This window comes from Canis aureus, chromosome 19, assembly GCF_053574225.1.
Source record: "Canis aureus isolate CA01 chromosome 19, VMU_Caureus_v.1.0, whole genome shotgun sequence".
NCBI classification, from domain to species: domain Eukaryota; kingdom Metazoa; phylum Chordata; class Mammalia; order Carnivora; family Canidae; genus Canis; species Canis aureus.
In genome coordinates this window covers 50,691,217-50,707,303 of record NC_135629.1, presented here as the reverse complement: position 1 = coordinate 50,707,303, position 16,087 = coordinate 50,691,217, and the positions used below count along the sequence as shown (strand labels likewise).

General features: G+C 44.7%; 2 protein-coding genes across 20 annotated transcripts in view; one reads left to right on the top strand and one right to left on the bottom strand.

The window, feature by feature from the left end:
* LOC144290500 (uncharacterized) overlaps positions 1-6,440 on the bottom strand; it is a 41,038-nt gene extending 34,598 nt beyond the window's left edge. The window contains exon 1 of one of the 8 annotated variants that reach the window (XR_013358116.1): positions 5,830-6,373. Coding sequence is in view for 3 of the 8 variants with exons in the window: in XM_077859805.1 (XP_077715931.1) it covers positions 5,785-5,835 (51 nt within the window). In the remaining 5 variants the exon portion in view is untranslated. Of the gene's footprint in view, positions 1-5,784 lie in introns of all 8 variants that reach the window. The other 7 variants (XM_077859805.1, XM_077859806.1, XM_077859809.1 and 4 more) reach the window with 7 other exon arrangements.
* Positions 1-16,087, top strand: part of LOC144290497 (uncharacterized) — a 47,444-nt gene that overhangs the window by 11,974 nt on the left and 19,383 nt on the right. For 3 of the 12 annotated variants that reach the window (XM_077859793.1, XM_077859797.1, XM_077859796.1), the window contains exons 1-2: positions 6,263-6,611; positions 13,261-14,429. The exons of 3 other annotated variants lie outside the window; for them this stretch is intronic. In XM_077859793.1, coding sequence (XP_077715919.1) covers positions 14,361-14,429 — 69 coding nt within the window. In that variant the 5' untranslated portion in view covers positions 6,263-6,611; positions 13,261-14,360. Of the gene's footprint in view, positions 1-5,815; positions 5,948-6,262; positions 6,612-13,260; positions 14,430-16,087 lie in introns of those variants that run through there. 6 more of the 12 variants (XM_077859795.1, XM_077859799.1, XM_077859798.1 and 3 more) reach the window with 4 other exon arrangements.

The following is a 16,087-nucleotide window of genomic DNA, read 5'->3' as shown; positions in this document are numbered from 1 at the left end:
AACATTGCTATTATGACTGAACAAAACGTTGTCAGATTAAATAAAAAGAGCAAAAACAAATCATTGTATTTTACCTTCATTGATTCCTTCTCTGATACTCTCCCTTTCTTTGTTATTACCTTCTTCCTGATAAGTTTCTTTTAGCATTTCTTGGGAAGCAGGTTTTACTGGTGACAAATTCCCTCAAGTTTTGTGTCAGAAAGTGTATTTTTCTCCTTCACTTTTGAAGGATAATTTTGTTTGACACAGAATTGCAGTTGGTTTTTTTTTTTCCTTCAACGCTTAGCTATTTGACAAAACTCTCTTCCTGTTTGCATGGTTTCTGAAAAGAAGACTGATTTAGTTCTTTTCTTTCTATATAACTAAGGCTTTTCTCTCCCTAGATTCTTTTTTTTTTTAAGATTTTTATTTATTTATTTATTCGTAAGAGACAGAGAGGCAGAGACATAGGCAGAGGGAGAAGTAGGCTCCCTGCGGGGAGCCCGATGGGGGAGTCAATCCCAGGACTCCGGGATCACAACCTGAGCCAAAGGCAGACACTCAACCACTAAGCCACTCAGGCATCCCTAGTTTCTTTTTTTAAAAAAGATTGTAGATTGTAGTAGGAAATATCAGAAAGGGAGACAGAACATAAAGACTCCTAACTCTGGGAAACGAACTAGGGGTGGTGGAAGGGGAGGAGGGCGGGGGGGGCGGTGAAAGGGTGACGGGCACTGAGGGGGGCACTTGATGGGATGAGCACTGGGTGTTATTCTGTATGTTGGCAAATTGAACACCAATAAAAATAAATTTATTATTAAAAAAATAAAAAAGATTGAAAATTTTTACTTATTAGAGAGAAAGCAGAGTGAAAGAAAGACAGTGCACTAGTGGAGGGGGAGTAGAAGAGGGAAATAGAGAAGCAGACTACCTGATGAACAGGGGGCCCAATACAGGGCTGGATCTCAGAACCCTAGAATCATGACCTGAGCTGAAGGCAGACACTTAACCAACTGAGCCACCCGGGTGCCCCTCTTCCCTAGTTTCTTTCAAGATTTTCCCTTTGTCTTTTTTCCTCAACTTTGAATATGGCATTTCTAGGTATGCATTTGTAGGCTTTTATCTTCTTTGGTGATCTCTGAGCTTCCTGGATCTGTGGTTTGATGTATAACATTAACTTGGGAATATCACAGTCATTATTGTTTCACTTATATCTCCTGTTCCTGTTTTTCTTCTCCTTCATGTAGTCCAATTATGTTAGTTATACCTTGTGTAATTGTCCCAAATTTCTTTTTTTTTTTTTTTTAAACATTTATTTTTATTTATTTATGATAGTCACAGAGAGAGAGAGAGAGAGAGAGAGAGAGGCAGAGACATAGGCAGAGGGAGAAGCAGGCTCCATGCACCGAGAGCCCGATGTGGGACTCGATCCCGGGTCTCCAGGATCGCGCCCTGGGCCAAAGGCAGGCGCTAAACCGCTGCGCCACCCAGGGATCCCTGTCCCAAATTTCTTATATTTGTTTTGCCTTTTTTAAAATTCTCTTTGCATTTCAGTTTTGGAAGGTTCTATTGACATTTCCTCAAGCTCACTGAATCTTTACTCACATATTTCCACTGTATTGATGAGACTCCCCAAAAGAATTCATTTTTCTTCTGTTGTATTGCTTTTCATTTCTTGCATATTTCTCTTGGTTCTTTCTCTCTGATTATGTTACCTAATTATCTGTTTTTGTATGTCATCCACTATTTCCATTAAAGCACTTAGCAGGGCAGCCCCGGTGGCGCAGCAGTTTAGAGCTGCCTGCATCCCGGGGTGTGATCCTGGAGACTCGGGATCAAGTCCCACGTCGGGCTCCCTGCATGGAGCCTGCTACTCCCTCTGCCTGTGTCCCTGCCTCTCTTTCTGTCTCTGTGTCTCTCATGAATGAATAAATAAAATCTTAAAAAAAATAAAGCACTTAGCACATTAATCATGGTTATTTTATATCTCTGGTCTAACAATTGCAACATACCTGCTACATCTGAATCAAGTTCTTTTACTTGTACTATGTCTTCAAATTGTCTATTTTAATATTTTTGTTGTTACCAGTCATGTACTGTGAAAAAGGAACCAAAGTATATAGGTCCTTAGCTTGAGGGCTCATGTTTACCTGACTAGTGTTTAGGCTGTGTTTACTATCTGTTGTAGCTGTCAAAGGCTAAAATACCCTCAAATGTCTTTGCTTTTGTCATCTATGTCATTTTGGGGGGTATTGTAGAGACTTCTTAAAATAAATTCTGAAATGTACAGTTCTTTCAGTTTATTGCACTGTTATTAAATGGGTGTCATCCTGATGTAATGGAATATTGTGGGTGGAGAGGAAGTGTTCTGTAGCCTTGATTTGGTCTCAGGATTGTAATGAGCATGTGTCTCTTGGCTGTGACCTTTGGTATAAGAAAAATATCAGGTATCCCTGGGTGGCGCAGCGGTTTGGCGCCTGCCTTTGGCCCAGGGCGTGATCCTGGAGACCCAGGATCGAGTCCCACATCGGGCTCTCAGTGCATGGAGCCTGCTTCTCCCTCTGCCTATGTCTCTGCCTCTCTCTCTCTGTGACTATCATGAATAAATAAAAATTTAAAAAAAAAGAAAAATATCAGTTTTTTATTTTTATTTTTATTTTATTTATTTATTTTTTTTTAATATCAGTTTTTAAAAAAATGTTTTAAGGAGGCTCCATACCCACTGTGGGCCTTGAACTCACAACCCCAAAATCAAAAGTCACATGCACCACCAAACTGAATCAACCAGGCATTTCCTAAAAATGTCTTTCTTGTCCATAGTTCCTAGTAAAGACTGTCTAAAACCCTTGGACTTTCTGAGTGAGAAAGGTGATAGGAGCATTTTATATTCAAAGAGGTGACTGTAAGCCCTTTGACAGCTTCAGGATTGGGGTTGATCGCCAGGAAGACCAAGATTTGATTAGAGGCTTAGAATTTTTAGCCCAGTCTCCAGCCTTTGGGGATTGGAAAGGAGCTAGAGATTGAGTTATTCACCAACTGCCAATGATTTCATCAGTTATGCCTATCTGTGTAAGGAAATTCCACCCAAACCCCTAAACCTTGGGATTCAGAGAGATTCTAAGTTGGTGAAAACATCAATGTAGTGTGAGGGTGTTGTATCTGGTGAAGGCATGGAAGTTCCCTACCTCTCCTACCTACTTTGTCTTTTTTTTTTTTTTTCCTACTTTGTCTTATACACCTCTTCCATTTGGCTGTTTCTGACTTGTACCTTTTATAATAAATCAATAATAATAAGTAAAGAGCTTGTATTCTAATAGTGTTTCTACTGAATTAACAAACATAGGAGTGTATCTAAGGAAACTCCAAGAGCTGGGCCTCCCATTTACAGCTGGCATCTGATGTGGGGGCCATTTTGTAGGATTGTGTCCTTAAGCTGTGGAGTCTGATGTTAACTCTGGTGAGTGTTAGAATTGGATTGAATTCTAGGCCACCTGGTTGGTGTTAGAGTTGGAGAAATGGTTTTGAAAAACATACAACACATTGACTGCGAGGAGTGAAAAATGACCTGTGAATCTTACAAGTGTATCTAAGTTCCCCTACACCCTTAACTTAGGTCAGGCAGAAAGGCTGGAGGTATCTCAAGTTGGCTATTCCCTCCCTACTCCTGTGTGATTCTTGAGAAACAGTCTTCTGAGGACAGATCTTGTTAAGAAGAACAAAATACTGTAGGAATATTTCAAAATGGCTACTATTCTGCCTCTCCAATTTTGCAGAGACAGCAGTTTGTACTGTGACCTTAATTCTTTTATAGATCTAAGAAGAATCATTGGTTTTAAGTTTGCTTGCTTTTTTGGTAAGGATAGAAATGTCACCTAAACTCCTTCCATGCCAGAGAAGAAACCAGAAGTCTGACTCCATTTTTAAATATTTGACTATTGATATGTTGAGAAAACCCAGTATTATACCTGAGCAGAGAACACTCAGTTCTTTTCTCCTCTATATCTCCTTTCTATTCAGCCAGAACACTTTACTTATTCTGACAGTTCTGGTCACCAAATGTGTGAGGGGTTTTCCCCACATCTGTGACACCAGCAGGGTGTCCTGTGATTTAAGTCAGTCCTAATAGTATATACCTGTAGATAGTGCAGATCCCACAGGTTAATGGCTCAGTCTCACAAGACCTCTCCCACCCCACTTCAGATGCCAGTCAGATGTTGCAGGTCCCAACAAGGTGACTCACAACTTCCATCTAACTTGCTACAAATTAGAGGTTCCTACAATCCCCTCCATATGTTTGATTAACTTAATAGAACAGATTCCAGAACTCAGGGAAACACTTGCAGTTACCAGTTTATCAAAGAATATGATAAGGGATACAGATGAACAGCCAGATGAAGGGGTGTGTAGAGAGTTCTTGGAAGGACGCTATGGAGTTGGGGTATACCACCTTTCCAGTACATGGATGTAGTCTCCCACCTGCAAAAGTCTCCAAACCTCATACTATTGGGGTTTTATGGAAGCTTACTGATGTAGACATGATCATTTTTTTAAATGATTGATTGGTTGATTTTAGAGAAAGAAGCAGGGGGGAGGGGCAGAGAGTGAGAGAGAATCTTCAAAAAGACTCCTCACTGAACATGGAGGCCAATGCAGGGCTCAGTCTCAGGACCCTGAGATCATGACCTGAGCTGAAACTAAGAGTCAGAGGCTTAATTGACTGAGCTGCCCAGGCACCCCTTCCTAGACAGGATGAATTATTAACTCAATTTCCAGCTCCTTCCTCCTCTCTGGGGGATGGGCAGTTGGCCTAAAAATTCCAAGCTCCTGATCATAGCTTGGACTTTCTGTGACCAGCCCCCATCCAGGAGCCCACTGAGTCACCTCATTAGAACAAAAGATGCTCCTAGTGCTTTTATCACTATAAATTTACCTGGTTTCAGGAGCTCTGTGCCCATGACAGAGTCAAAGACCAAACAAGACTGGCTCCTATTGCTCTTATCCCTAGGAATTTACAAGTGCCAGGAATCTGGGATAGAGAGCAATATATATTTTTTCTATTATCTGATAGCCAACTACTTTAAAGTCATATCTTTCCCCTTCCCTTTGTGTTCTGCGTCTGTACAAAGTGATAAGAAAGCTTGGGTGCTCAGCTTTAGCCCTGGCAAGAGAGTCAATCGCAGAAGTCCCTACCCATGTGCACAAACTCTCACCCTAGCCACCCTCCAACCAACCTCAATAAAAATACAGGCCAGTCTCCTTTCCTTGCTTTGTCAAGGGAGTTCCAACCTGCTTGAGAGGCCTGCCTTGTTCTCCCCCAGAAACTTCCCTTATGAAACTAACAACCCGTTTCATCTATTCCTAGTAGTGTGTTTTTGTCTCCACTACTCAACCAAACCTTGGTGGGGAAGGGGTGGTGGGAAACCACCTGTCTCAACAGGTTACAGAAAAGGTAACATCGAATATACATTGCAGTATATTTGGCTTATTCTGTTGATAAATCCTCCAGGTCTTTTCATATTGATACCTTCGGGTTTTTTTTTTTTAAGTACATATGATGATGAGTTTATGTAACTCATTCTTTCCATGTAGACAGTTGGCTTGTTACCAATTTTTTCTGCCAAAGCTGAAAATGAAAACACATTGCCATATTACAGAAGAAATGAACATATGAATTTTGTTCTTTTTCAACCTTAATTACTTCTTAAAAATTTTCCATCATCAAATATACTGAGGAAAGAATGTACAAAATATTTTGCGGTAGGATTTGCTAATATAATCGTCCTTGGAGTCATCAAGATTCCTAACCTGGGCAGTAGTGAGAGTCTCCTCACGTCCCCCGGTCTGGCTCACCTCCATCCTGCCCCACAGATGACCACCGTCCTGACGCTGTTTATCCTTGATACCTTTACCGTGGATTATTTCTCACTAAGCAGTGTTCTTTCAGTTTTCTTCTTGGACCTCTGAACAGGTAAGTATCACGGGAATCACAGTGACCGGTTTTCGGTTTTCGGGTGGTTTTTTGCCGCAATGTTTCTCACATGCGAGCACCCGAGGCTTCGGGCCTGGTCCAGGACTGTGGGGCTCACACCTCCCACGAAGCTAAGTGCCCCAGGACTGCGAGACTCTTTCCATACAAAGAGTGGGGTTGGGAGGTCGCGGTGGGCAGACGACTCCCTGCGGGACGATGGTCAAAGATCAAAATGGAACCACCATCATTATGACGCACTGTGAGGTCACTTTTGTCCGTGTTTGTGACGAAGGGTCACGGTTGCGCGAGTGGCCTGGCGGCCTTCGGGTCCGAGGCAGCGTCGTCCTGGGCGGGAACAGGTTGCAGCCCACTGGCCAAGCAAGGTCGCCTCAAAGACGTGACCTCCGGCCCGCTGTCAGTCAGGCGGGCGGGGGCGGGGCCTCGCGAACCGTCCAATCCGGGGAGCCGCCGGAACCGTACGTGCGGGCGACGCGCTGTGGACGGCGGGGACTGTGTGCCGTCGCTGCTGGCCGCGGAGCCGCGCATCCCCTCTCGCCGCCCTGAGAGGCTCCGGGAGGCGCCGCCGCCGCCTCGGGCGCCGTGACCCCCGCCGGCCGCGGCAATCGGATGGTGGCCGACCCGCTACCCCAGAGAGCGAGCGATGGTGAGTGTGCGGGGCCAGGAGTCGGGCCGGGGGCCGGTGGGACCGGCTGGAACCGGCCGTGGCGGGACCCGGCCTCCCCGCGGTGCACTCTGGAGTCTGGGGACCCGAGGCCGCTGGTGGCGCGGCACGCAGCGCGGGGTCCGGCCGGCCGCCGGGGCCCCCGTGTCCTGCCCCGTCTCTGCGCGGCCGCGCCTCCCTGGGTCGGGCGATGACCGCGGGGAGGGTCGTCAGGGGACAGTCGTGCCTCGGTCCCCCGGGTTCGTGCGCGGGCGGTGCTGTGGTCTGTGGGTCCCCCATCCCTCTCTCCCCGGGGGGCCCGGTTTCCCCTCACTTTTCCAAACGTTTGGAGAGAAGGGTTCAAAGCTACGGCCCTGTGCCCCCAGCCCAGCTCTTCATAGGACTGGCAGCAAATGCCTAAATTTCCAGATCTTTCCCTGCATTCCGAAACGCCATCTTTCCTCTCCAGTTCATAGCATCATTATTAACCGTTTGTTCTCCGTGATGCATTTCAAATTACGCACTGTTTTACCGTTTATCCACAGAGCCATGAATGGCTCTTTTTAAATTTTATCTTTTGGCCTATGGATATTTTACATAAAAGGAGAGCCAACAGTAACCACCTGGAATCTGTCATATGATATCCCTTTGCGTCTCTTCTCAAAATCTTTCCTGGGCACCAACATCCTATGGGAAGTCCTTTGGGTGGCGGTTCCTCTTTGGAGACTTGCCTCAGTGTTGTCACCTGTCAGTCTTGCCCCTACCTGAGTTTGTGATTTTATTCAACTTCTTTAAGCCTGCATTTTTCAGTTAAGTTAAAATGTATTTAACCAGTAAATCTCCAAAGTACAAAATTTTACAAAGAGGGAAGAAAGGGGTGAGTTTTAGGGGAAAAAAATTCCATTATTATATTGATTAAAAATTTTGTTGCCTTTTTTCTTTCTATGATTGGGTATGGTAACATAGAGGTTTGTCCTTTTAGGTGATTTCAAATGCAATTATGAGGACTTAGACTTTGTAATACCAAGAAGTGTGTTCAATTATGATTGTTTGCAAACAATTTCTTGCCATGGAAGTAATAATTAACTGGCATGCTTAATATTTTTTGAGAGGAGTAGATATTTCCATGTTTTTTTGTTGAAGTATAAGAATTCCCTACAATTTTTTTTCCCTCCCTTACACATAAACACTGGATTTAAGTGATTTTGTCCAAACAATGAATGGGCTTATCACTTTTAAAACATTAGTGGTGGTGGGGTTCCTGGGTGGCTCAGTGGTTGAACGTCTGCTTTTGGTTCAGGTCAGGATCCCAGGGTCCTGGATGGGGTCCTGGGATGGAGTCCCTGCATTGCGCTCCCCGCAGGGAGCCTGCTTCTCCCTCTGCCTGTGTCTCTGCCTCTCCCTGTCTCTCATGAATAAATAAATAAAATATTTTTAAAAAATAAAACATTAGTGGTGGTTCAGAGCAGCTTGGTAGGAAGCAGAAGCCTGAGGTCAGTTTTCTAAGGTAAGGACCCCTGTGAGCCTATGAAGGGAAGTACTTGAAGGCCTCCTCGTTCTTGCTAATAAAGACCCTCCCCCTCCAGGTGTCCTACCTGCTCAGACACCACAGACGGAACTGAGAGAAGCTACAGTGCCAAGGAAAGCTGGGGGTGCCCATGGGGGATAGGATTAGGGAACAGGCCATTGTTGCTCTTTCTGAGATTGTAATTGTGGTTTTCTTGGGTCTGTTTTTAGATACAGGCTTGAGCTCTGCGTCTACAGTGTAGGTGCACTTAGAGTAGTTTTGTACATTGAGAAAGTCTGTGAAGGTCTGGAGTTATATCTTCTGGACAAAGAGTTTGTGAATTTTGGAGTTCTTTTGAGTCAGATCCTTAAATTGCATCTGGCCAATAGTTTCCTGACTTGTGAGACTTGAACCTGGAGAGAAGAATGTTTCTATTAGACTCTGAGAGGTATGTGTGTAGTACCCAGACTTCATTCCTGTGGCTGCTCAAGTGACCCCCCTAAACCTCTACCCTGACTCCAGGGGTTGCATCCCAACAGGTCTAGACCACAAGCCGGGAATGTGAGTCTTCCTTCTGAACTGTGGGGAGCAGATTGCTTATCTCACCTGATTCAAATATTTGTATTTCTTTCCTTGTATATGTTTGTATATTGCATGTTGCAGCTCTTAACTTTATGTAGTTTCCCTTAGCCATTTGTGATACTGTTCTTTACAGGAGCATGAAATTTTTAGTTCTTAGACTTTAAAAGTATAGGTTGATTTAAAGATACAATGGAAGATAAGGAATCTTGGGACCAAACAGAATATTTATTCCCTTTAGGCAAAAGAGTCTCAAGATGTGAGATGGATGTATTTGAGGTTCTCAGGTAAATGTTACATTTGAGGTCAGTTTTTTACGTGTATGCCCCTAGAGAGAGCTTTGGAAGTTTGAATACTGTAATACTGTTAAAGTGTAAGGCAAATGAATTCTGCTTTAATTGATATGAGGAAAACTACTTAAAACTTTCATAAATCTTTGATAATTCTAATACATTTAATGGATGAGAGCCAATTCCATAGTGCATTATAATATGCTACTTAATCTTAAAATAACCTGTCAGTAAGAGTTGTAAGGAGAAACCAGGATGCCTCCTGTTACACTAGTTAGAAATTTTAAGTTTTTTATTTTTTATGGCTTAAACTTTTCTAACTGTTCATGTTTAGTTTTTAAAAGATTTATTTGTTTATTTTAGAAAGAATGCACTCATGAACAGGGGGAAGGGCGGAGAGAGGGGGAAAGAATATCAAAAAAACTCCCTCCTGAGTGTGGTGGAGCCAAACCCCAGGCTCAGTCTCACAACCCTGAGATCATGATCTGAGCCAAAATCAAAAGCTGGACGCTCAATCAGCTGAGCCACCCAGGCGCCCCATAAGTGTTCATGTTTAAAAAGATGAAATCTAGGGCACCTGAGTGGCTCAGTTGGTTAAGCATCTGCCTTCAGCTCAGGTCATGATCTCAGGATCCTGGGATCAAGACCACATTGGGCTTAACTGCTCAGTAGTGTGAGGTCTGCTTCTCACTCTCCCTGTACCCCTCCCACTGCTTATGCTTTCTCTCTCTCAAATAAATAAAGGATAAAATCTTAGAAGGGGTTCTACATAGAAAGAAATTTGAGAGGCGCCTGGGTGGCTCAGTGGTTGAGTGTCTGCCTTTGGTTCAGGGCATGATCCCAGCGTCCTAGGATCAAGTTCCACATCAGGATCCCTGCAGGGAGCCTGCTTCTCCCTCTGTCTGTGTCTCTGCCTCTGTGTCTCTCATAAATGAATGAATGAATGAATGAATGATTGCTCTTTTAAAAACTGATTAGATTTTAAAAAGCAAAGTAAGATCATTCAAAATAAAGGCTATTAAAAAGTATGGCTTATACATATATTACTGTTTACCTTAAATAATAATAATGCAAAGATTAGCAAAAGTATCTAAAATACAGTCTAAAGAGACTCAGTACCAGAATATCCTGGTCCACTCCAGAGCTCTTGCTCCAGCCACCCCCCAAAAAATAAGTGTTGGTTGTTTCTTGAGCATCCTGTTAATGTTTCTTTATATGAAAACAACCACTTGCAAATGCATGTTTTTCTTAACCACAATTTTCTACTTGTATGAGCAATCAGATTTCATATTTTGATTGTTTGCTCAGTTTAAACCTATTCCTTCCCTCTTTCTCTTATGCCTCTCACTACTTGATCAAGCTGAGAAAGTCTGAGCGGTATCTATCTCCTCCAAAGATGCAAGAGATTCAGATCACACAGGCCCCTGCCCCTGGGCAAGAATTCTTGCCCCACCCTATCCCCCAGCCACAATGAACCCCATATCAGGCTCTTTTCATTGATTTCTGAAACCATTTGAGAGCTGCTTTGGGGGGCCAGCCCTTCCCTCCCCCAGAGACCTTTATTATGTGATTTTGAAACCTTTTCCTACCATCTTGATATGTGTATGTGTGTCCCCGTGCCACACTGATATCAGTCTCAGCATGGAACCACATCCCTTCAGGTGACCATAATTATTGGCCCCCGTGAGCCTTGTCCAGACATGACTGCTATGCTGTGGATCTGCTTCTCTTGCTCTGACTTGCTCACCTGCTCTGATGCCTGATGGCAGCATGTTCTCGGGGGGCTCCTTGCTAGAAGCTCCTGCTGTCACCAGTGCTGCCCTCCCCCTGTGTCGCACTGGTGACCCTCCCAAGCCTCAGTTCTGTGTTCAGCCTACCAGAGTTGGCAGTTTACAGAATCCCTAGGTATTTGAGAGAAGGCGTGTAAGACTGAGGCCCTCCTTAAAGTGGTCCTGGTAGATGTATTTGCTGGTTTATATCTGTGTTAGGGTGAAGCTGTGACAGAGGCTGGGTTGGCCCCATATCCCTGAGGGTGGGGTGGCCCAGGAGACTATATCCTGTGCAAAAGGAGGGCCCATCAGGTGGTCACTCTTGAAAGAGCAATCATTTAGTTAGAGAAAGAGAAAACAGAGTAAGAGGCACCCAGTAGATGGTAGGCTGAGTCCAGACCCCTGGCCGCAGAGGGCTCCGGGACCCTTAGGTCCCTCTGATGCTACTGCTACCCCTGCCTCTACTGCAGCAAAGATCCTAAGCCTCAAGTTTAGGGAACAACACTCAAGGACTCCCTGTGGCACAGCAAAGGGATTAGTTCAAAGTTGAGTTAAGTCCAGGGTCCTTGGGATCCCTGGGTGGCGCAGCGGTTTGGCGCCTGCCTTTGGCCCAGGGCGCGATCCTGGAGATCCGGGATCGAATCCCACGTCGGGCTCCCGGTGCATGGAGCCTGCTTCTCCCTCTGCCTGTGTCTCTGCCTCTCTCTCTCACTGTGTGCCTATCATGAATAAATAAAAAAAATTAAAAAAAAAAAAAAAAAAAAAGTCCAGGGTCCTTAAACCCTATAAAGCATCCAGTTGTCATGGGGGAGGCTCCTAACCCTGATGGCACTCCTTTGAGGCTCTCTGCAGGAAAAAATACATATAAATACCAGGGTAGAGAGGATACTCCCTCTCCTGAAGTATATCCAGTGATTGGAAAACAAAACAAAACAAAATAAAAAACAGGAGAGGAAGCAAAAGAAAAAAATGTTGAAACTGATACAGAGGGGGATCCCTGAGTGGCTTAGGGGTTTTAGCGCCTGCCTTTGGCCCAGGCCGTGATCCTGGAGTCCCGGGATCGAGTCCCGCGTCGGGCTCCCTGCATGGAGCCTGCTTCTCCCTCTGCCTGTGTCTCTGCCTCTCTCTCTCTCTCTCTCATAAATAAACAAACAAACAAACAAACAAATAAATAAATAAATCTTTTTAAAAAAAAAAAGAAAGAAAGAAACTGATACAGAGAGGCCCGCTCTCAGGACCCAGAGGGGGGTCCCACAGGATCAGCCAAGAGGGTCCTTGGCTACATGCAGGATAGAAATCAAATCCAAGCCAGCAAGAAGTGAGAGCAGAATTTTTTGAAGATACAGAGGGAGAGCAGATTCAGATGGAGCATCTGGGAGACTCAGAAAGGAAAAGAATGAGTCTCATCTTTGGGGTCTGGAGTTTTTATTGAGAATGGTGGTTTGGTGTACAGCATGTCCTCTCAGGCATCTGGGAACTGGTCCAACAAGGATAAGTGCTCTGATGTCTTCCATAAGTCACTCATGCCCTAGAGCCAGGTGACTTGGCGACAAAGTATCTGGAATCAGTGGTCTTGAGAAGGTATATGATGACCCCTCCAGGTCACTCCTTAGATGTTATCTATTGTGCTGGAAAACTTCAGTGAAATCATTAACTCCTTGATCTTTACAGGGAGGACATATATTAAGACATATGTAAGGGGGCACCTCAGTGGCTCAGTTGGTTAAGCCTCTGACTTTTTTTTAAGATTTTATTTATTTGATGGGGATCCCTGGGTGGCGCATGGTTTGGCGCCTGCCTTTGGCCCAGGGCGCGATCCTGGAGACCCGGGATCGAATCCCACGTCGGGCTCCCGGTGCATGGAGCCTGCTTCTCCCTCTGCCTATGTCTCTGCCTCTCTCTCTCTCTCTGTGACTATCATAAATAAATTTTTTAAAAATATTTTATTTATTTGAAAGAGAGAGAGAGAGAAACCATGAGCAGGGGTAGGGGTATAGGGAGAGAGAGAAGCAGACTCACTACTGAGCAGGGAACCTGACAATGTGGGGCTCAATTCCAGGACCCCAGGACCATGACCTGAGCCAAAGGCAGACCCTTAACCGACTGAGCCATACAGGCACCCCAAGCCTCTGACTCTTGATCTCAGCTCAGGTCTTTTTTTTTTTTTTTTTTTTTTTTTTTATGATAGTCACAGAGAGAGAGGCAGAGACACATGCAGAGGGAGAAGCAGGCTCCATGCACTGGGAGCCCGATGTGGGACTCGATCCCGGGTCTCCGGGACCGCGCCCTGGGCCAAAGGCAGGCGCCAACCCGCTGCGCCACCCAGGGATCCCGTCAGCTCAGGTCTTGATCTCAGGGTCATGAGTTCAAGCATGGTGTTGGAGCCTACTTTAAAAAAAAAAAAAAAAAAAAAAGACATGTGTAAGGCAGGGCTGCAAGTACTAGCAAGAATAGAAGCAGGAAAAGGAGCAAAGAAAAAAAGCCTTTTTTTTTTTTTTTTTTCACAGAGTCCCTTCAGTTTTCCTGTCTCAAAACCAAGGTCTACAATTTGACCAATAGAAAATTCAACATTTACTAAGAGTATTTACACAACAACAAAAAAAGATAAGTACACTCCTTCCTGCATTGGGCCTCTGCAGCATGTGTTCTGAATTAATCTTGCCATCTGCTATAACATATTCATTTAGGAACCTTTATACAAATAATCAATATTAAGGTTCAACTTGCAGTTAAAGCTGGGGATCCCACTCTACTTAAGCAGGATACACCTGATAATCTTAAGGGAGTTGCTGAATATAATACAGAGGACAAATAAGCATGTCTCATTTTAACCATGAGAACTGTGGTCTTACCTAAAAATCTCTCATGGTCTTTTTTTTTTTCCCCCATGGTCTTAACACCCATTGTCTTTAATTATCCCATACTGAACAGAGAAAGGCTAAAACCCAGTTGGTATCATGAATTAAATTTTAGTTTGTCTTTGGCACTTCTAAATTATACTGACAAAATGGGACCCCACTGATCTTACCACACACACACCCTAGTTAAATTACTTAATCTGGCCCAATGTTAAACAGAGTCTTGAAGGATTGAAAACCACATATTATTTTTTTTTAAATATTTTTTTATTTATTTATGATAGTCACACAGAGAGAGAGAGAGAGAGAGAGAGGCAGAGACATAGGCAGAGGAAGAAGCAGGCTCCATGCACCGGGAGCCCGACGTGGGATTCGATCCCGGGTCTCCAGGATCGCGCCCTGGGCCAAAGGCAGGCGCCAAACCGCTGCGCCACCCAGGGATCCCCGAAAACCACATATTAAATGAAGAAGTGATTATTCCCTCTGGCTCTCCCTTTGCAGCCTTATTTGGCCTATTCTTTAAATCTGGAAAGAATGGATGACAGCTCAGAGTGGGTTACTGCAACCTTGGTGCTATGTTTGAGCCAAATAAGCCCCTTTTCTCAGTCCCTACCATTACGGAAATTACCAGCTCCATCCATTCAGCAGCAGGTAAACATCTTACCATCACAGACTGGATCAAGTGTGTTTTGTTCAGTGCCTGTTTCAACAGCCTGTCGGGTGCAGTCGGCCTTCACCTCTGAAGTGACATGATGCACCTTTACCTGGTTATCTGCAGGGAGCCTCCACACCACAACCAGGGCACACCATCTCTGCAGGTAGGATCTGAACTGTATCCACCTTGCTCCAGGAGCATAGGTGTAACATTACACTAATGACATCCTCTGCTGAGGATTTTGGGGATATAAAAACTTTAATAGGGCAGCCCCGGTGGCCCAGCGGTTTGGCGCCGCCTGCAGCCCGGGGTGTGATCCTGGAGACCCCGGATTGAGTCCCACGTCGGGCTCCCTGCGTGGAGCCTGCTTCTCCCTCTGCCTGTGTCTCTGCCTCTCTCTTGCTCTCTCTGAATGAATAAATAAATCTTTAAAAAAAAAAAAACTTTAATAAAAAGAGCTCCTAAAAGAGGGACAGGTCATTGCCATATATATGATATGAGGCCCTGGCACCTTGTTTACATTCTTAAAGATTGGGGCACCTGGGTAGCTCAGTCAGTTAAGCGTCTGCCTTTGGCTCAGTTCATGATCTCAGAGTCCTGGGATCAAGCCCCATGTTGGGCTCCCTGCTCAGCAGGAAGTCTGCTGGTCCCTCTTCCTCTGCTCCTCCCCCTTCTTGTACTTTATCTGTCTCTCTTTCTTAATTAAATCAATAAAATATTTTTTTTTAATTCTGAAAAATTATTTGGTAATCTGGAGCTCGTTCCCGCCTTGACATGGTAAAGAAGTAACTGTTGTCCCTCTCAGCAGCCCCGGCACTGTCTAAATTCTTTTGGTGCTGTGGAGGCAACATATTCCTTGCTTAAAATTTTACTCGAGTCCATTGATGCTGTTACTTGTAAAATGGCCCACCCTGAATAGGTGCCCTTACAACGAAATGGGAAGGCTCCAGACTCTGGTCAAATTGTCACACAACAAGCATATCTATGAATGCCCTCTGACCCTATTTCACAATAGAGGCTTCAGTGCCCTCCTCTCGTGCAGTCTGGAGTTGCCTTTGGTGGTTTAAGTTGTCCGTAGGCTTCTGAGACAAGAAATGGCCCGAGGCCCCAACTGTAGCCATGGGTCAGTCACGTTAGCCTTGGCCAGCAATGGTTGTAGCTGTGTTTTAGACTCTGGTTGTCTCAGAGATGCTCCTTTGTGGTAAAAGAGTCTGGAGGGGAGACTCTCTTGCCTCACAGATGTCCACAACATACAAGTCAAGCTAACACCTGCCTCTGTATATGCTAAGGTCTCAATGTAAGTCCTTCCCTGGACACTCCTTATCCACATCAGAGTTCCAGACATTACTGAGGGTCAATTCACTTCTCAGAACATCCAGTGGCAGGCTCTGGAGAAGGCAGTCAGTAGAAATTCCTGCCCTCCCATGTCTCAGGGTTTAGGCCTCATAGAGTGCTGTAATAGTTTATTGAAAGAAATTCAGATCAGTTGAATGAACAGTGGCTTCTTTCAGTCATCAGTCATCAGGGATGAATATTAATGCATCTGTCTCCCCCGCTACACCATACACTTCTTTACAGAAGCTTTAGGTTTACAGAAAACTATATCAGAAAGTACAGAAAGGGGGATGCGTGAGTGGCTCAGTGGTTGAGCGTCTGCCTTTGGCTCAGGTCATGATTCCGGGGTCCTGGGATTGAGTCCCACATCGGGCTCCCCATGGGAAGCCTGCTTCTCCCCCTGCCTATGTCTCTGCCTCTCTGTGTCTCTCATGAATAAGTAAATAAAAATCTTTAAAAAAAAAAAAAAAGTACAGAAAGGGGACA